The 20,526-nt window shown below is 49.5% G+C and overlaps 1 protein-coding gene across 2 annotated transcripts in view; it reads right to left on the bottom strand.

Moving 5' to 3' along the window:
• LOC146869134 (E3 ubiquitin-protein ligase TRIM39-like) overlaps positions 1 to 20,254 on the bottom strand; it is a 48,105-nt gene extending 27,851 nt beyond the window's left edge. Inside the window, exons 1-3 of one of the 2 annotated variants that reach the window (XM_085630966.1) lie at positions 19,750 to 20,254; positions 8,537 to 8,632; positions 3,107 to 3,337 (exon numbers count right to left, since the gene is read on the bottom strand). In XM_085630966.1, the coding sequence (XP_085487092.1) occupies positions 3,107 to 3,337; positions 8,537 to 8,632; positions 19,750 to 20,163 (741 nt within the window). In that variant the 5' untranslated portion in view covers positions 20,164 to 20,254. Of the gene's footprint in view, positions 1 to 3,106; positions 3,338 to 8,536; positions 8,633 to 18,930; positions 18,943 to 19,749 lie in introns of those variants that run through there. The other variant, XM_085631153.1, reaches the window with a different exon arrangement.
• Positions 20,255 to 20,526: the final 272 nt, after the last annotated feature.

Here is a 20,526-nt window from a genome sequence, read left to right as displayed (position 1 = left end):
CCCACTTTCACACACACCAACTGCTCCCATTGGCTATTAAGCTTTACTGGGGAGTGGTGGTGCAAAGTGAGTGACGTCAGTCCTGCATGAGCAGTGTTAGACTGCCCACCGTCAGTAACTGGTGTGCTTCCAGTCCATGTTGGCCGCTTCCCATTGGCTGATATACAAGGCGGGATGTGCGTACACTGCCTCTGCCAGTCCCCGCGTGCAGAGACTCAGTCTGCAGCACTTGAATAATGTTGGTTTGCTAGTGCGGCGCCTGTGGATTTGAAACTTTCTCTAGAAACAGAAGTGCATCAGCTGCTTCAGAAGCTGGCCGAGCCCCCGCTCCACCAAGCCATTCTCTGGACGTGCTGTAGCTTGACACACTTGCAGCCCCTCTGTGTGTTGCTCATTGTTGAATTCAGGTAACTAAAAGTCTAAAGTAAACATTATTACACTTAAAAAAGCCCTTTTGTGTGACTGCTTGTGCTGGTGAGTTTCCGTCAGTGCAGTGTGCCCTTCTCTTCAGAGTCAAGTGACATGATGGGGGGGTTCCTCTTCAGCACCCTGTAGCATGACCTTCTGGGCGCTATCCAAAATGAATAACCAACAACAGCCCCCGTTAGCTAATAGCTTTTATATGAGATGGCACTTGCACGACCCTGGAATCCGCCCCAGCTCCCACATCTTAAACCACAGAGGCAGGTTCACAATCCTCGGAGGGATGTTCCCTGTCGCCCTCGGGGGGATGCTCCCTGTCGCCCTCGAAGGGATGCTCCCTGTCGCCCTCGAAGGGAGGCTCCCTGTCGCCCTCGGAGGGATGCTCCCATTCTCCCTCGGTGAGATGTCCTGGATGCTCTCTGTCAATCTCCGAGTGATGCTCTCTGTCAATCTCCGAGTGATGCTCTCTGCCACCCTCGGAGGGATGTCCTGGATGCTCTTTGTCACCCAGGAAGCTTCTGGGTTGTAAACGAATCAACCTAACTGAGCAGCGCATCACTATCAAGAGTGACAGATTACGGAGGTTTACGCCTCTATCCCACCATAAGCCAAATTGGTGAGGAATTTGGTTGCTGTTCATGGTTTCATGATAATCTAGTTATAAATCAAATTTCTGGTGCTGCCGGGCAGCAATTTGCGGACTTTCATGTCACACACTCTGTAATATGACCAAGGGTTACTTGTGATATATAATGGTCACTCTTCTTCAAACTAAAGTGTTTTCTGTGGCAATCTTTATCTGGGGTGGAAAAAAACCAGTGAGCTTTTCACTACTTATTCCAAATGCCTAGTTATATAGCTGTTCACCCTAACAAAAGATCGGTGAACGCAAACGTAAGTGGCCGTCTGTCTCAGGAAAAAAGTAACTGCTTTAGAACAGAAATATTTTCAAACTTCTTAGAAAAGAAGGAATTTTCTTTTTAATTCTCTAAGATGCTGGCTCAGCTTTTTTCACAATTTGCTCCTTCATGTCCATGTTAATTACGGTCACTGGTATTGCCTGGTGTGTTGCATTAACAACGACCTCTACAGCCTCCTCATGTCAACTGATGCCACACCCAACCATCCGCTCACCACACAGAGCACCACAGCCACCCTGAACTCCATCCACTCTGGAGCACCCACGGACCCCTGCCCCCACCACCTCTATTCTCAACGCATTCATCACCACAGCCACCTTTATTGATCAATGGAAACATGCAGAGGTCAGACCGCTCCTCGAGATACCCTCCGCCGAACCCAGCAAACTCAAGAACTACCGCCTCATCTCTCTGCTCCCCTTTCCAGCCAAAGTCCCTGAGAAGGGGATCAATCACCAACTCACGAGCACCTGGAGAGCAACAATCTGCTGGACACCTCCCAAACTACCTTCCACGCCCACCACGGCAGAGAGACTGCCCTGACCACCGATGACAGCAGGTCCCTCCTCAACCATGGGGAGACAGCGGCTGTGATCCCTCTCAACCTCTCAGCAGCGTTCTCACGACACCCTCATCAAAAGAATCCACCCCATCTGGATCCAGGCAGACACCCTCAAATGGATCACATCCTTCCTCACAGGACGAACCCAAAAGATCTGCCAACCACCCTCCGCTTCGGAACCCAAGAGCATAATCGGCGGCATCCTTCAAGGCTGCTCAAGTCAGCCCCACCCTGATCAACACATACATGACGCTTGTGGCAGACATCTTCAGAACCTACGGCCTCAACATCATATCCTACACAGACGATGCCCATCCTCTCGCTCACAGAAAACCCTTCCACCACCAGGGCCAACTCCCACAACTGCATGACGAGCGTCACCGACTGGATGAAGACCATCTGCCTGAAGCTTAACATGGATAAGACGGAAGTGCTGATATTCTGGGAATAACACCTCACTGTGGAACGACACCTGATGGCTCTCCTAACTCAGCCGCACACCCACAGACCGCACACGCAACCTCAGCATCACCCTGGACAGCAAACTCACCATGAAAGATCAGATCAATGCAGTCTCCTCCGTCTGATTCCTGACCCTCCACATGCTCCAAAAGATCTTCAGATGGCTCCCCATCAACACCAGGTAAGCTGACACTCAAGTTCTAGTCACCAGCTGGCTGGGCTACGACAACCCGTTCTACGCAGGACTCATCATCCAACTCCTGAATGGATTCCAGACGATACAGAACTCAACTGCCAGACTCATCCTGGACCTCCCCGGGAGGAACCACATCCCCCCCACCCCAGGAACCTCCACTGGCTCCCCATCCGTAAAAGATCCCAATTCAATATGTTGACTGACGCCTATAAGGCCGTCCACGACCAAGGACCAGCATACATCAACCAATGCCTGAACTTCCACAAACCCTCCAGACACCTGCCCTTCACCTCCCTCTCCCTCACTCCACATCCACTGAAGCAACAGTGGAGGATGTTCCCTCTCCTACCTCACTGCAAAGTCCTGGAACGACCTCCCCTGTACCTCCGAACATCATCCTCTCTCCCTGAATTCAGAAAAGGAATCGAGACCTGGCTTTGCAACTGATCCCAGCAAGAGCCCAGTGCCTGCATACCCTCACGGGTGATTAGCCGTGCTCTACAAATCCAAGTAGATTGATTGATTGATTGATTGATATCTCACCTTCAGGAGTTCCCATGCTGGCTCCTCACACTTCTTTTCTATCTCTGTTATCACGGCGTTGAGAGAGGTGATTTGATTGGACAGTTTGGTGATATTTGCATTTTCTACCATGGTCATTTTCTTGTCCATCTCCTCCAGTTTTTCACAAAGTGTTTGCTCGTGTTCTTTCAGGAGTTGCCGCAGTTTTTCAAACCCAGATTCAATTTTTTTCTTCTCAGTTCTTAACTTGTCCTGTCATAAGCAAAGACACAAAAGCTGGTAAGATATTAAAAAGTTCAGGGGGAGGGTCGAGGGGTTAATAGCTACTTTAAAAAATCAGAACACTCGCGTGCTTCTCCCAATTTCTGAACTGCAGCCTCTCACTACCTTCACTTTTACTGTCTTACATCCTTCTCCCACTCCTGCCCCCCCCTGTCCTCAGACACCTTACAAACTGTGTGGAGGTCAGAATCTGTGAGGCTGCAGAGAAGTTAGATCCATAAAGAAAGTGCAAGGAAGCGAACCCCCCACAGGCAGAGACAGTCAAAGACCCAGAGACAGGCTGAGTGGAGACTGGCTGAAGTCAAGTGTGAGTGGATGTGACTAGCACAATAGAATTTAAATGAGGGGGAGCAGGAAGTTTGAGCCCTTGGGATGAAAGAGAGAATGTAGGTGGTGTGCAGGCTGCCCCTGTCCTGCCAGGACACTGGAAATGTTCGCTCAGAAGGAGACGCACAGGGTGTGTCCTACTAAGGCTCTCATTCAGAGTGAGGAGGAATCACTGGTGTGGTTTTTTCCCGTTCAGAATCATTAAAAAATGATGCGTATTCTGATATTTAATGGAGAACTACCAGATAAAATCAATTTTACTGCACTAGTTTCTTTCGGAAATTCAGCAATTCCTATAGAAGATGGGTGAGGAGGGTGATTAGAAATCTTGTCCTATACCAAGATAGGAGCCTGTGTGTTATCAGGTGAGGTATGTCACACTGTAGCTTAGAGCAGGAGCCTGTGTGTTATCAGGTGAGGTATGTCACTTTGTAGCTGAGAGCAGGAGCCTGTGTGTTATCAGGTGAGGTGCGTCACACTGTCATCTAGAGCAGGAGCCTGTGTGTTATCAGGTGAGGTGCGTCACTTTGTAGCTTAGAGCAGGAGCCTGTGTGTTATCAGGTGAGGTTTGTCGCACTGTAGCTAGGAGCCTGTGTGTTATCAGGTGAGGTATGTCACACTGTAGCTAGGAGCCTGTGTGTTATCAGGTGAGGTATGTCACACTGTAGCTAGGAGCCTGTGTGTTATCAGGTGAGGTTTGTCACACTGTAGCTTAGAGCTGGAGCCTGTGTGTTATGTCGCACTGTAGCTAGGAGCCTGTGTGTTATCAGGTGAGGTTTGTCACACTGTAGCTTGGAGCAGGAGCCTGTGTGTTATCAGGTGAGGTTTGTCACACTGTAGCTTAGAGCAGGAGCCTGTGTGTTATCAGGTGAGGTTTGTCACACTGTAGTTTAGAGCTGGAGCCTGTGTGTTATCAGGTGAGGTATGTCACACTGTAGCTAGGAGCTTTTGTGTTATCAGGTGAGGTTTGTCACACTGTGGCGTATAGCAGGAGCCTGTGTGTTATCAGGTGAGGTGCGTCACACTGTAGCTAGGAGCTTTTGTGTTATCAGGTGAGGTATGTCGCACTGTAGCTTAGAGCTGGAGCCTGTGTGTTGTCAGGTGAGGTATGTCGCACTGTAGCTAGGAGCCTGTGTGTTATCAGGTGAGGTATGTCACACTGTGGCTTAGAGCAGGAGCCGGTGTGTTATCAGGTGAGGTTTGTCACACTGTAGCTTAGAGCTGGAGCCTGTGTGTTTTCAAGTGAGATATGTCGCACTGTAGCTTAGAGCTGGAGCCTGTGTGTTGTCAGGTGAGGTTTGTCACACTGTAGCTTAGAGCTGGAGCCTGTGTGTTGTCAAGTGAGATATGTCGCACTGTAGCTTAGAGCTGGAGCCTGTGTGTTGTCAGGTGAGGTATGTCGCACTGTAGCTAGGAGCCGGTGTGTGATCAGGTGAGGTTTGTCAGTCCAGGGAGGACCTGGCTTGGCAGTTCAGGCTGGACTGTCCCATGAGGCACAGGGTCAAGACTGATTTGCATATGGCCATGTCTGAACTGGGGTGGCGTGGTGAGCAAAATAACGATGCATTAAACCCAGATCTGTGACTGGGGGTGAATGTTTTGCCAATGTGCAAGTCGCAATTAAGGAATGTGTAGGAATCGCTATTTTTATAGCTATTCCTACATGCATAGGCTTTTGCTATTCCTTAATTGCGATTCCTTAATAATCGCAATTAAGGAATCGCAAAAGCCTACGTTGATGCATGTGCCAGATAGAGCCTTAGTAAGTTTCCGTGGACTTAATTCTTTAGTGTCTTAGAGACAAGAATTATTATGGCTCTTACATTTTGTCCTTAGGATTATCACCACCATGTGCCAGAATGGCGGACTCCTGAGGCGGAGTACTGTGATCTGATAAGTGTAGTTTCATGCAGAAATTATCATCAATTAAACGCAGAGTGTGTTACCACCAAGGAGACTGGAAAATGTGGTCCTATGAATGTCCTGGTTTTCCTTTCTTGTCTCTGCAGGGATGTTCAGGAGCTGAGCGGGAGCGGCCATGCACGATACCGTAAAGCAAGAGAGAAAGCCGATGAAAACACAGCTGAGGAGGCTGAACATGGCGTGTAGTGACCTGGAAGTAGAAGGTAAGTGAACCGACGGCAGGAAGGCTGTAGGCACAAACACTAGAATGCCAAGCAGCTTCCTGCCGGGTGAGGCAGCACCGCCCCTGCCACATCCGATATACGTATCGCGGCAGGCTCGATAATCTCCTTAGGTTTTGATGTGATAAAGCCTGTTGATAAGGTTGTGGTAGGATACGGTGCTGAATGCTGCTGAGAGGTTGAGAAGGATCAGGGCTGTTGTTTCTCCCCAGTCGAGGAGGGATCTAATGTCATTAGTGGCGTCGATCAGGGCGGTTTCAGTGCTGTGGTCGTGCGGAATCCAGATTGGGAAAGGTCAAGAGGATTGTTGATCTCGAGTTGATGGTTGATGGCCTTTTTGAGGACTTTTGTGGAAATGGGGAACAGAGAGATGGGATGGTAGTTCTTGAGTTTGCTGGTGTCATTGTAAGATTTCTTGAAAAGGGGCTTGACTTCTTGACATAGTATAGACATCAGAACTCCTATAGAGGGTAAAGGGCACCAGAGATGGTGCTAAACTTTTTGGGGGATTGTACATTGCAACCCTAAAATGACTTTATTTCTTACTAAAAATAAGAGCAGGGCTAGACATTACATGATTGTGTCTGTTGGTTGACTGTTTAGTTCTGAATGCTTGCCTCGCCCTCTACTTCAGTGAAAAGACTTTGACTGCTCGATCTCACTATCGTGAGAATCAAGTGCAGAAAGGGATGTCCTTGGCTCAGTTTTGAGCTATAGTAGGACAGACCCCAGGACACTAGAGGCAAACGACCTCAACCAACATGATCATTACCCTTGAGGCGTCCGCGCCTGGACCGCGCCCAGCGCCAGGACCCCTGGCCCCCTTGTCTGCCGACCCACACAATGGACCCAGGACCACCTCGCCTTCAGAAAGCAACTCAAGACCTGGCTATTTGAACAGTAGCGGACCCCCCCCCAGCGCCTTGAGACCCCCCGGGTGAGTAGTGCGCTATACAAATGTTTTGATTGATTGATTGATTGATTGATGGTGGTCTGGCAGTGCCTGTGCAGGGCTATGATCTGGTGACAAGCACTTTGCAGCAATGAACGCGTCACTCAGATGTCAGTACTATCAGGCGGCATAGTGACATGTGAGGTAACAATCACTGCAGAATAAAGAGTGTATTTTAGGAAAAACTCTTTACAAAAACTGTGAGTTAAACACTTATCATGAAATGTTTATGGCAATGACACCCTTGTTAACTCTATCACTACAGACACCCCTATGCAACACTTAAATATCGCGATCAGTGGCCGTGTCAGAGCGGTGATAAATGTGCGTCTCTGCTAGTTGTGCGTCCACGTTACAGGCCTGCCCTTTCTTCCAGCCTGAGACAGGGTTAAGTGCAGCAGTTATCCTGGGACATTCCAATCAGCTATGTCCTATCCCTGTAAGAGAGGTCTAATAAAGGCATAAAATATGACCGATTAAATAGACTGTTGCAGGAAAACCTTGCAATGAAGATTGAGCAGAACAGAGAATGTCCACGGTCAGTGGCTGATGATGTATAAACAACACCGGAGCACGATTACATTACTAACTCCTTGGTTTAGGAAGAGTCTTACACCGTGCTTGCTCGATGGGTGGATAGATAACTCCAGATCCATGCATACACATACGATCAGAGGTACACATTCATACAGATGCACACATTAAGGTGCACACTCACATACAAATGCTTGTACAAACTCACAGTGGGAAATCTCCACTCCATTCATACACAGGCTCACAGATATACCCATGCGTGCACATACTTACACGCAGATGCATTTAAAATCTCACAGATGTATAACTCCAGACCCACACATACACAAACTCACAGAGGCACAAACTCATACTGATGCACACATAAATGTGTGCACTCACACAAATATCCATAGACCGTTGTACAACACAGATGAACATCTCCAGACCGTGAATACACAAACCCTGCAAATCACACTCTCACATTGGCACACCCATACATATACATACTAACACAGAGATGCTTACATAATCTCAATGATGTATAACTCCCGACCTATGAATACACAAGCTCACAGACGCACACACACATACAGATGCACATGCATTTGCAAACTCACAAATACCATCAGACTTTGCGATATGAAAACCCCTAGACAGGCATTCAAATGTGCAAGTACAAACCCACAACCAATAAATCCAAACTAAAGCGTACCCAACCTTCAAACACACATGTACCCATGTGAGCACATGCATCTATGAATCGCAATATATACATGCATACACAGAAAACTCATCCATGCCGACAAAAACACACAAATATAGAGATGTGCAGACATGCATGCACTCCCATGAATAACTCCAGGACCATCCATACATGAACACCTAAGCATAAACATACATGCATGCATGCACACGCACACACACACTGGTACATATTTACAGCCAAATAATGCCACACCTGTGCACATATACACTAACACACACCATGTAAGTATGTAGGTGCTATCTTAAGGTCAGAAAGTAATTCTTGTTTTTATTTATTTTAGGATGGACCCTTGGCCGATTTCAGCCCCAATATCCAAGCACAGTGACTCTGGTCAGTAGATTTATCAGGTGGAATCCTTGTCGCAGTCTGTAGGGTCACTCATCAGCCTCTGTGTGTCCTTACAAAGACACGGGCACAGACATAGACAGACACACAGACACACAGCACTCCCTGCAGCCTCTCACCCTCATGGTTTTATATTCTTCCTCTTCCTTGAGTCTCGACTCCAGAATATATTCCTCCTCTTTCTTCAGAAGACGCAGCCACTCTTGAAGTTTCACCTGCAGGGATGAGAGCGCAGGAAATAAGTGTAGATCTGTAGAGTGCGGTCTTACTTACAGAAAAGAGTCACTAGAGTTTCTGCCCCATGTGCGCAGACTGTACGCGCCAGTCATACATTAATATTGTGAGTACCACCCAAACATATCCAGATTGTAAGTACCAGTCGCACATATCAGGATTGTAAGCACCAGCCCCAGGTATCACAGCCAAGGAGACAGACAACGGTGTCACTTCTTTGGACCTGTTCTTGCCTCAAAGGACCTGAAATCCTGTTCCATGCAAACTAGCTTCATCACGGGCACTGACTTGTACTTGATAAAGACACTGGGCTCGATTCACAAAGGTAAACTTAGACTTATGGTCTAAACTTAGACCAAACGTTTAAAGTTATGACTTTGGGAATTCACAAAGGGCATTTACAGGTACCATCTTTTAGTTCGCACTAGGATTGTTTGTGAATTCCCAGAGTTGTAAACGTAGACGTTTGGCCTAAGTTTAGACCAACCATCTAAGTTTACCTTCGTGTATCGGGGCCCACTGTGCATACTTTAAGCCTAACTGCATGGAAACATTTAGACTTGGCAATTTGTTTTTTAACAAAGGGGGAGATGGGGAGCAGAGAGATTGTTTTTTAACAAAGGGGGAGGATTCTTGTGAGTTAGAAATGGCGGGACCCTTTTGGCTTCAGATGGACTTGAATGTTCGAATGCAGGGAAAGGGAGACAGGTTTGGAACGTTGAGTTCGCGTTTACACACTGATGAATAAAGGTGTGTAAATCTACCCTCCGTGTGTGGCGTAGGCATGTGCGAGTGCCCAGTCTGGGGAGAATGCTACACACAGGACATTCTGACCCTCACTCTTAGTAACTCTGCCATACCAAACTCTTTCAAGATCCACTCCTGCCACTTCCCTCTATCAATCTCCAAAATAGCATCCTTTTAACTGATCTACAGACGACCCGGACCAAGCAAGCACGTAATAGAAGAAACTTCAGACATCACCTCTGCCTCCATCCAATGCAGTCACCCACATTCCTCAGAGACTTCCACCTCCCTGGCAACTCCAATACAAAATGCATGAAGGAATCCTTCTGCACACTACTCAACACACTGGAAATAACAGAACTCATCAACAACCCAACACAAAGGCAACACGTCAGATCACTTTCTATCAGCGTCTCCTAATAGCTGCACCCAATTAGAAGACAAATATCCCTCCACTCCATCCAACAGTCTTCTGAAACATGCCAGAACCCCTCAGCCCTCCAGAGATGTCGGAGTGTGAAAACCGGAGAAGTCAAACACCCTTCTAAAAACACGAAGTGCAGATCCTTCACCACAGCAGCTAAATCCTTTTTCTACAAAACCACCATCAGTGAGGCAATCAACATAAGAAAAACTCTCTTCAAGCTGCCAAACACTGAACCAAACCTCTCTCAGAACCCACAGTCTCTGCATCAGTCGAGAAATACAATGCCATCAAACTCCTCTTCACCAAGATCAACATATCATATCTAACGTTGTTGCCACTTCCACAATCCCGCCACTTCAAACCATCCCCCATTGCCACACCTGTCAATGGATCTTCTTCAATCCAGTCTCGTACATGGGTCTCCCCAATATCCTAAACTTTAGTCTAGAGAACCTCTGATCATAAGAAGACCCTTCCTTCATCTATCATCAAAATGCACCACACTGTCAGCATCTCCTTCAGCCAAGGAACACTCTCGGACACTCTTAAGATCTTTCCACTGCAAAAAAAGCCATCCCTGGGCCTGGCCGAGCTCACAGAAGTCTAACCTATTACCTACCTTTCATTTGTAGGGAAGATCAACAAGAAAGCAGCTGCCAAAATCTACAGGAGCACATCAGCCAGAGTAATCTTCTACAGGAGGACCAATCTGTCTTCATGCCACGCTGCAGCCCTGACACAGCCACACTCTACAGGAGCACCTCAGCAAGAGCAATCTTCTACAGGAGGACCAATCTGTCTTCATGCCACGCTGCAGCCCTGACACAGCCACACTCTACAGGAGCACCTCAGCAAGAGTAATCTTCTACAGGAGGACCAATCTGTCTTCATGCCACGCTGCAGCCCTGACTCAGCCACACTCTACAGGAGCACCTCAGCAAGAGTAATCTTCTACAGGAGGACCAATCTGTCTTCATGCCACGCTGCAGCCCTGACTCAGCCACACTCTACAGGAGCACATCAGCAAGAGTGATCTTCTACAGGAGGACCAATCTGTCTTCATGCCACGCTGCAGCCCTGACTCAGCCACACTCTACAGGAGCACCTCAGCAAGAGTAATCTTCTACAGGAGGACCAATCTGTCTTCATGCCACGCTGCAGCCCTTACTCAGCCACACTCCAAGTAGTCGACAACACCCTCCTCGTCAACGACAAGAAAAACTCTCAACCTTATGGTCCTGTTCCTGGACCTCTCTGTAGCCTTCGACACAGACGATCATCCAGCTCTGATCAATACCCTGAAAAAATGAGTGAGATTTTCAGGCACTGCTTTTAAATAGTTCCCATCCTACATCACCAACTGGAATCCGTTCATGTGAATAGGTTCCACAAGATCACAGAAATTCCCTGTCTCCAGCGGAGCGCCTCAGGGTTCTATTCTTTCTCCATCATCTGTAACCTCTACGTGGGATCTCTCGGATCCATCCTTACAGACAGCAGCATCAAGACCCATCAGAATGCAGATGATGCGCAACTCTACCTTAAATATCCTCACCCAACCACATCCTTAAATCCTGCCCTGATCTCATCCAGTCTTGGATGTCCACTAATGTATTAAACTTAAACGCCACAAAGACTGAGCTCCTCCTGTAAGCCGCTAGCTCCGAACAGACCCAGATTTTAGCCTGGCTCTCCAACGAACACGTATCAGTCTTTACTCCCACCCTCGACACAGACCTCTCAAGCAACACACTGAATGAACGACAATGAATGCCAAGAAAGCTCGATTCCAATGTCCTATCTTGAGGAGGTTGTTTATCCTGGAAGATGACTTCAGAACAAACGTACAAGGCCTTGCCCATGGGGCTAGAGACCAGGCCCTGGTCAACAGTCTCTCCAACACCACCCTAGCACCCCTGAAAGGCAGCGCACAGAAAGCAGCGCAGCTCATCAAGGGCTTGAAGAAATCACCTCGACATTAAAAGACCTACACTGACTCCCCCTTCCAGGCCAAGATCATTTTTATCACTTATAGAGCGCTCAACAACAAGACTCTGCTCATCTGGCCAACCAACTATACATGGACAAGGAACAACATCAGACCAGGAGCGTGGATATTCAAGAGGTTATAATCTGGAAAACCAAGCTGCTTTACATTCCTTCGAGACTTAGCCTGAAGGCTGCTCTCCACAGCTACCACTAGGATAGTTTACTTTAAAGGTTGTCTTTCACCTAATCATCAATAAGGGTTGTTTGGACTCGTACAGGGTGCCCACTATAACTAGTGGACAGCATATACCAGGCCAACTTCTCACATGCCACACCCTGCATTACTGCACCTCTTCTGCTGTGGCTGAGCCCATGTGAGCCCGTGTGTCACACCCTGCATTACTGCACCTCTTCTGCAGTATTTGATGCCCATGTGAGCCCGTGAGCCACACCCTGCATTGCTGCACCTCTGTGTTTGATGTCCATGTGGGCCCTTGTGCCAATTCGGAAGGTGGAATCTGACTGCATGGTTACCCCCATTTTTTCCTGGTGTTTTGCTGGTTTTTGACCAGTCTGACTGGGATCCTGCTAATCAGGACCCCCGTTTATCTGCTTTCTCCCTAAATTGGTTGTGCATATACTTTAGGTACACTCCAGATTGGATTCTGGGGGACCCTTATAAGTCCCTACTATATGGTATACTATAGGTACCGCAGAGGCCTCCCAGGGGCTGCAGCATGTATTATGCCACCCCTCAGAGACCATTTAAAATGACACCACATTTGTTTTTCCTCCAAATGCTCCCTAATCCATATGTTAATTATTGTGTCGCATCGTATTTATGCTTGGCATTATCGAAAAAGAGGTTAGCGAGGCAATATATTGTTTTTATTGAACATTGCACTAAAAAGCACTTTATAACAACTGACTGCGGGAAGATAGGTATCCTAGGCCCTCAATATGTTTTAGATGAAATATTGGATAATGTGAGATATTGCGTCTAATGTATTGGTACTGTTTACAAAAGTTACTGTTAGCACTTTATATGGCATCTTGCCTATTTGCACAAAGCACATTATGAGTTATTAATTAACTTTTTGATGTTTTAACCGTATCGTTGGTGATGTATTTATCCTTTTAATTATGAACATGTGTATTATGCTGTGCTTTTATGATCTTGCAGCTTAAGATCGAATAAAGTTACGAATTGAATTGACACCACAGGTCTGCAACAGCAGCCTGTGTAAGGTGGTGCTTGCACCCCTTACTTAGATATAGGTTCACTATATCTATCCTAATCACTGCACATATAAACCTATCAGTCACCCCTACGGCAGGCCTTATCAATACTGAAGGCAGGGTGCTGGGTTTTAAGTGAGAGGGTGCCCATGCATGAGCAGAGCCCGTCTGCAGCCTTCGGAACCTATATTCGAGGGTTGTTTGTGATGCAGCCAACCATATATACTTTAGTGCATTATAACCTCACGGTAAATGCTAACTTTAAAACGGCTGCATGGAAACATGTTGTGTTTGGTGTCAAACACCTTGGAATCATACCTCCACACCAGTAACTGGTGTGGAGGTATGATTCCACCCTCCTCAATCAATCAATCAATCAAAGACATTTATAGAGCGCACTACCTACCCGTAGGGTCTCAAGGCGCTGGGGGGGGGGGGGGGTGCCGCTACTGCTCGAACAGCCAGGTCTTGAGCTTCTTCCTGAAGGAGAGGTGGTCTTGGGTCAGGCGCAGGTCGGCCGGGAGGGAGTTCCAGGTCTTGGCGGCCAGGTAGGAGAAGGACCTTCCTCCTGTAGTGGCTCTGCGGATGCGTGGGACGCGGCGAGGGCGTGGCTGGCAGATCGGAGGTGGCGTTTGGGAGCGTAGAAGTTGATGCGGTTGTTGAGGTAGCTCGGGCCTTGATCGTGGAGAGCTTTGTGTGCGTGGGTAAGGAGGCGGAAGGTGATTCTCTTGTTGACCGGGAGCCAGTGCAGGTCTCTTAGGTGTCCGGAGATGTGGCTGTGTCGTGGGATGTCGAGGATGAGTCTGGCTGAGGCGTTCTGGATGCGCTGGAGTCTCTTCTGGATCTTGGCGGTGGTTCCGGCGTAGAGTGCGTTGCCGTAGTCCAGTCGGCTGGTGACGAGGGCCTGGGTGACGGTCTTCCTGGTCTCTGTGGGGATCCACCAGAAGATCTTCCGAAGCATGCGCAGGATGTTGAAGCACGACGAGGAGACGGCGTTGACTTGCCTGGTCATGGAGAGGGAGGAGTCTAGGATGAAACCCAGGTTGCGTGCGTGGTCCGTCGGTTTGGGTGCGGTGCCCAGGGCGGGGGGCCACCAGGAGTCGTCCCAGGCGGAGGGCGAGGAGCCCAGGATGAGGACCTCCGTCTTATCTGAGTTCAGTTTCAGGCGGCTCGTCGTCATCCACTCGGCTACCTCTCTCATCCCTTCGTGCAGGTTGGCTCTGGCGGCGGCGGGGTCGTTGGTCAGGGAGAGGATCAGCTGGGTGTCGTCGGCGTAGGAGATTATGTTGAGGTTGTGTTGGCGTGCGATGGCCGCGAGGGGGCTCATGTAGACGTTGAAGAGAGTAGGGCTCAACGAGGATCCTTGAGGGACGCCGCAGATGACTTCGGTGGCCTCTGACTTGTACGGTGGTAGGCGGACTCTTTGTGTTCTTCCGTCGAGGAAGGAGATGATCCATTCCAGTGCCTTCTCCCGGATTCCGACGTTGCTGAGGCGCTGCACTAGGGTGCGGTGGCAGACCGTGTCGAAAGCCGCGGAGAGGTCTAGGAGGATGAGGGCCGCTGTTTCTCCGTTGTCCATCAGGGCTCGGATGTCGTCAGTGGCGGCGATGAGGGCGGTCTCGGTGCTGTGGTTGGCACGGAATCCGGACTGCGATGGGTCGAGGGATCCGTTCGTCTCGAGGAAGGCGGCCAGCTGTTTGTTGACGGTCTTTTCGATGACTTTGGCTGGAAACGGGAGTAGAGAGATGGGGCGGTAATTCTTGAGTTCGGTGGGGTCTGCTGTAGGTTTCTTGAGTAGAGCGCTGAGTTCGGCGTGCTTCCAGCTCTCGGGGAAGGTGGCGGTGTCGAATGAGGTGTTGATGATGTCCCGCAGGTGGGGTGCGATGACAGCGTCGGCTTTGTTGAAGACGTGGTGAGGGCAGGGGTCGGTCGGAGATCCGGAGTGGACGGAGTTCATCATGTGGACGGTGTCTTCGGTGTTGACCGGGGTCCAGGCGCGGAGGGTGGTGGTGGGTGGCATTGCTGCGGTCGTGGCGTGCGTCGGTTGAGTGCTGAAGCTGTTGTGTATGTCCGCGATCTTGTTGTGGAAGTAGGAGGCGAGGGAGTTGCAGAGGTCTTGCGATGGGGTGATGTCGTTGTTTCCGGCGTTGGGGTTGGAGAGCTCTTTCACGATGTTGAAGAGTTCCTTGCAGTTGTGTGCGTTGTTGTCCAGTCGGTTCTTGAATGCAGTTTTCTTGGCGGTGCGGATCAATTGGTGGTGTTTCCGGGTGGCGAGCTTGAGGGTGGTCCTGTTGTCCGGCGTGGGTTCCTTTCTCCAGGCTTTCTCGAGGGCTCGGCAGTTCTTCTTGGAGCTCTTGAGTTCGTCAGTGAACCATGGGGCTCTCTTATTGCCGGGTCTGCTGGGCGGGGTCCTCAGAGGGGCGAGTTCGTCTGCGCATTTGCTGATCCACTTCGAGAGGTTGTCGGCGGCCTGGCTGGGGTTCGCTGAGCTGGCCGGAGGGTGCTGGCTCAGGGAAGCGGCGAGCTGGTCGGCTGTGATCTTGTTCCAGCTTCTTCGGGCAGCCTGTTGCTGGTGGTGGTGGATCGTCGTTCTTCTGAAGGTGAAGTGGATGCATCTGTGGTCCGTCCAGTGGAGTTCTGTGGCGTGGCTGAAGGCGATGTCTTTGCTGGATGAGAAGATGGCGTCGAGTGTGTGTCCGGCGAGGTGGGTGGGGGTGGACACCAGCTGCTTGAGTCCAAGGTTGGCGAGGTTGTCGAGCAGGGTGCTGGTGTTGCAGTCGTTGTTGTTCTCCAGGTGGAAGTTGAAGTCCCCCAGGAGGATATAGTCAGCGGAGGGGAGGGCGTGCGGGCTGACGAAGTCGGCGATGTAGGCATATTTCTCCTAGAGGGAGAAATATGACAACACCGGTACACCCGGTAGCAGCTTTCTTGGCCCTGGCATCACAAAATGGATGCTGCCAGCCACAGACAAGAGTCTGCCCTCCTGCTGCTGGATGAAACTCCGGCAGCGGAAGGCTTGACAATAGGTTTCCGGTCACAGGGAGGTGTGACCACCTCCCAGACAGGCTTTAGTGTATTGGGGCTGGGTGGGTGCACTCAGAGTGCTTTGATGTCTGCACTGGTGGCACATTTGGTGTCCCTGTGCATAGTCCAGCTCAAACCGGTTGCAGGGGCCATCAGCCCCTGCTTTGGCGCAAAACTGGACAAAGGACATGGGTGTAGCCACCCCTCTGTCCTGACCCTCCCATAGGTGGGTCCCTAGAGTTTGTCCCACCCTTTCCTTGGGTATAAAGTAGGAACCCCTGACTATAGGTTTTTAGATTTACCTGGACGAAACTCTGCAACAGAAACCAAGTACTTTGACTATCTACACTACGTTGGATGACTGAAGTATCTCCCTTGGAGTGAAGGAGTAACTTCCCCGCAAGGCAGGCACCTTAAACACATCTGACCGGTTTGCATCTCCGAAGCTATTGAGGACTCCGAAGATTTCTGTAACACAGGAAGTGGGTTCCCAAGTGTCCCCAAGGTCGACTAGTTCTCTCAGCAAACCTGAGACCCGCATCCCTCGTGGGGACCGTGCAACCCGTACCCCTGGGCACCGTGTCCATTTTCAGCAGCATATGCTTCTCGGGGATCCCTGAGGCTGTGCTTTGGGCTACTTGTAGTCCTGACCCCGAGCAGTAATTCCATCAAGGATTTCTGACCTACACTCCACGAGTGTTCCGTGGGCTGGTATTCTGTGATTCAGCTCGAGGTCCCTTCGCGATCCCTGCTCCGTTGGCCTGTGGGTCCCTGTGAAGGCAACTCTAACTTTCCGTGGTCTTTCCTGGTTGCTCCAGCCATGCCCTGACTCTCCATCGCTTGGGGAGTCCCCAGGACCTTGCTGGTCCTCACCGAAGCATCTTTTCTCTGGCCGCATGGGTTGCAGTTGCCAAGGTTTGTTGGTGTTCAATCTGGGCACTGACCCCCCAGCACCCGACATCCATCGTGGGACAGCTCACCTTCAGACTTTGGTCACCGTCGACGTCTCCTGGTCCCCGTGGCTGCAGAGTGAAGCTTCACCTCTACTCACCTGAAACACCCGACATCGGTGGGCATTCGTCGATCGTGCCCCTGGTCACTGTGAAGTGACCCAGACTCTGTCCCCTCTGCTTTCAGGTTCTTCTCAGCTCCAATCCAGGCTTGGATCACACCAGACACTTTTCATCTTCCCGGCAGCAGCACTTCTTCGCATCACGCCATTGAAATCAACGAGCGTTTCCGACACCACTTGACCCCTATGCACCCGGCTCCTCTGGGATAGGTAACACGGGTACACGCGGTACTCTCAAGGGTGCTGGCCTTAGAACCTTCTATGTTCCAAAGGGTTTGCTTGAAGTCCTCTCCTAAGTGTCCTTAATCTTTAAAATTCCAATCGCGACTTTCTCATCGGGTTGTACTGAACTCGCGTCTGTGTTCTCACACTGCACCCGTCCTCCGTGAGTCCCCTGTGTCACTACCTTGGGTGGTTCTTTGGGGTCCCAGCGATTCTACGTACTCTAGGCACTGTGTCTAGTCAAGTCGGGTGTGTTATACCACTTTCTTAATATATAGTTTGGTCTCCCCCTGGGGCCCACTGTGTATTGAGCTATTTACTGTCGTTCTAGTGATTTAATATTGTGTGCTTTGTTCTCTAATCTCATAAAGAGGTTAGTAGAGAGTGTTAAGTAATAAATACATATATTTTATATATACCTTGTGTGGGTCTCCTTTCATTTGGTCATTCAAGAGATTATAGACTGGTCAAACAAGCTGCTTTACATTCCTTCGAGACATAGCCTGAAGGCTGCTCTCCACAGCTACCACTAGGATAGCTTTCAGTAAAGGTTGTCTTTAACCTAATCATCAATAAGGGACGTTTGGACTGGTGCAAGGTGCCCACTATAACTAGTGGACAGCATATACCAGGACAATTTCTCACATGCCACACCCTGCATTACTGCACCTCTTCTGCTGTTTGATGTCCATGTGAGCCCATGTGTCACACCCTGCATTACTGCACCTCTTCTGCTGTGTCTGTGCCCATGTGAGTTTGTGTGCCAAACCCTGCTTTGCTGCATCACTTCTGCTGTGTCTGTGGCCATGTGTGACACCCTGCATTGCTGCACCTCTTCTACTGTGTCTGTGCCCATGTGAGCCTGTGTGCTACACCCTGCATTGCTGCACCTCTTCTGCTGTGCCAAGCAGCATGTGAGTATGTGTGCTACACCCTGCATTGCTGCACTTCTTCTGTTGTGTACAATGACCATGTAACCGCATATACCACACCGTGCATTTGTGCACCTCTTGTGGTATGTCCGATGACCCTGTGAGCCTGTGTGTTACACCCTGCATTGTCACATCAAGTCTTCAGACACTGAGAACTCACACTGCACTGCCACCCTGAATCCGTTGAGTATAGTGCAAGGTCCCAGAACACCCACACACATCCCTTCTGCACTTGTGCAGCCGCTTTGTGCGTCACAGTATGCGGCCTATGATCTCGGCGCTCTGACAGACACACTGTGTGCTCTTTTGCAGGTCCTTATAAAGCCTCACAGAGTATATTCACTTGCGATCCCTAAAGACCAACGAACGTACCTTGTAATTTTCAGCAGCCTTCTGTAGGGACACATTACACCCCCAAAATATACATTGAATCCTCTTAAAGACGTAACATGTGCATTCACTTGTGAATCGTGAACATCCACAGACATGCGTTGTGCTCCTCGGCAGCTCCTTCCTCTGCAGAACGTACAGTGTCTTCACTTGTGACTCTTGAACATCGACACACATACCTTATGTTGATCTTACAGAATGTCTTCACTTGTGAATCCTGAACATCCACACACATACCTTGTGCTCCTCTGCAGCTTGCAGCTTTTTCCTCTGTGGAACTTACAGTGTCTTCACTTGTGAATCCTGAACATCCACAGACATACCTTGTGCTCCTCTGCAGAACGTACAGTGTCTTCACTTGTGAATCCTGAACATCCACACACATACCTTGTGCTCCTCTGCAGCTTGCAGCTTTTTCCTCTGTGGAACTTACAGTGTCTTCATTTGTGAATGCTGAACATCAACACACATACCTTGTGCTCCTCTGCAGCTTGCAGCTTTGTCCTCTGTGGAACTTACAGTGTCTTCATTTGTGAATCCTGAACACCCAGATACACTCCTTGCACAGACTTCCCTCAAGGGCCTACGGGTGCACTATGATCCATAAACATTCACACGTACGTCTAGAGCTCTTTAGCAGCCTCCTCCAAGGACTCTCGGGGGCCTTTTAACTCCCTGAACATCCCCAGACACACCCTGTTCTCTTATGCAGCTTCCTGAATGGCATACACAAGTAGGGTGACCAGATGACTCCATGCCACCGGGACACATTTCCTTTTCCGGGTTTTTGATTTAACAGATCAGGGCATTCTGGGACTTGTAGTCTTCGTTCATTTTACTTGACCCTGTTGCTTCAACACACCAGATACAAATGATATGTAAAAGCTAAATCCAGGAATGGAAAAGTGGTGTCCCAGTGACACGGAGCAATCTGGCCATCCTATAAAAAGGGTGACTCGTGATTTGTTAACACCGCGTACTGCGCTTGTGGTCTTGGACTGCCCCTTGGTGTGGCTCACCAAGTGATTTTTGATCCCTGAACGCCCACAGACATACCTTGTGCTCCTCTGCAGCCTCCTCTACAGGACTTGCGGAGTGAGTTTTATGCTCCTTGGACTCCCGGCAGACCCAGCACATCATGGTCTGATCCTCTGCACAGAACAGCAGCTGTGCCTGGTTATGCTTCTCACACAGATTCTCCTCCGGGGGCTTCACGGGGGGCAGATGAAGCTTTTTTAACATTTCCACCATGTTCTTCAGCTGCCTGTTGGGTCGGAGGCTTTTCCCAGAAGATATTTCCCTGCACTGTGGACAGGGGAAGTTTCCATCTCTTCCCTCCCAGCTCTGAGTGATGCAGGAGCGGCAGAAGTTGTGTCCACAATCGATCATCACCGGATCCGTAAAATATTCCAAACAGATGGAACAAGTGGCCTCTTCCTTGAGGTCCCCGAGCTGAGCTGCCGCCGCCATGATTCAGAGATGCAGGAAGTAAAGTTAAGTTTCATTTCTCTCTGTGCAGTGGGTGCGTCTGTGCGTCTGCCCCTCTCTGGCTGCGCTGGGACTTCCGGGTTCATGTTACAGTCAGAGCAGGGAACTGACCCCTCTGCTGCCTGTGCTCTGACCGCAGGTTTCCCTTCTTTCTCGGTAAAATACCAGCGATTTCAGTTTCCTTCTCCGGTTCCGTAAGTGCCAGGAGCGGTCTCCTAAATATGGATTTGTATGAAATCCTCCGAGTTAGTTTTAACCTGACAATTCTGCGTCTGCTTGTTATAATATTTGTTTTAGAACTGGAATGACATCTGGAAAATAATTATGAAACAATTTCTTCATGCA

Source organism: Triturus cristatus, chromosome 1_1, assembly GCF_964204655.1.
Source record: "Triturus cristatus chromosome 1_1, aTriCri1.1, whole genome shotgun sequence".
Taxonomy (NCBI): domain Eukaryota; kingdom Metazoa; phylum Chordata; class Amphibia; order Caudata; family Salamandridae; genus Triturus; species Triturus cristatus.
This window is presented reverse-complemented; position numbering and strand designations above follow the sequence as displayed.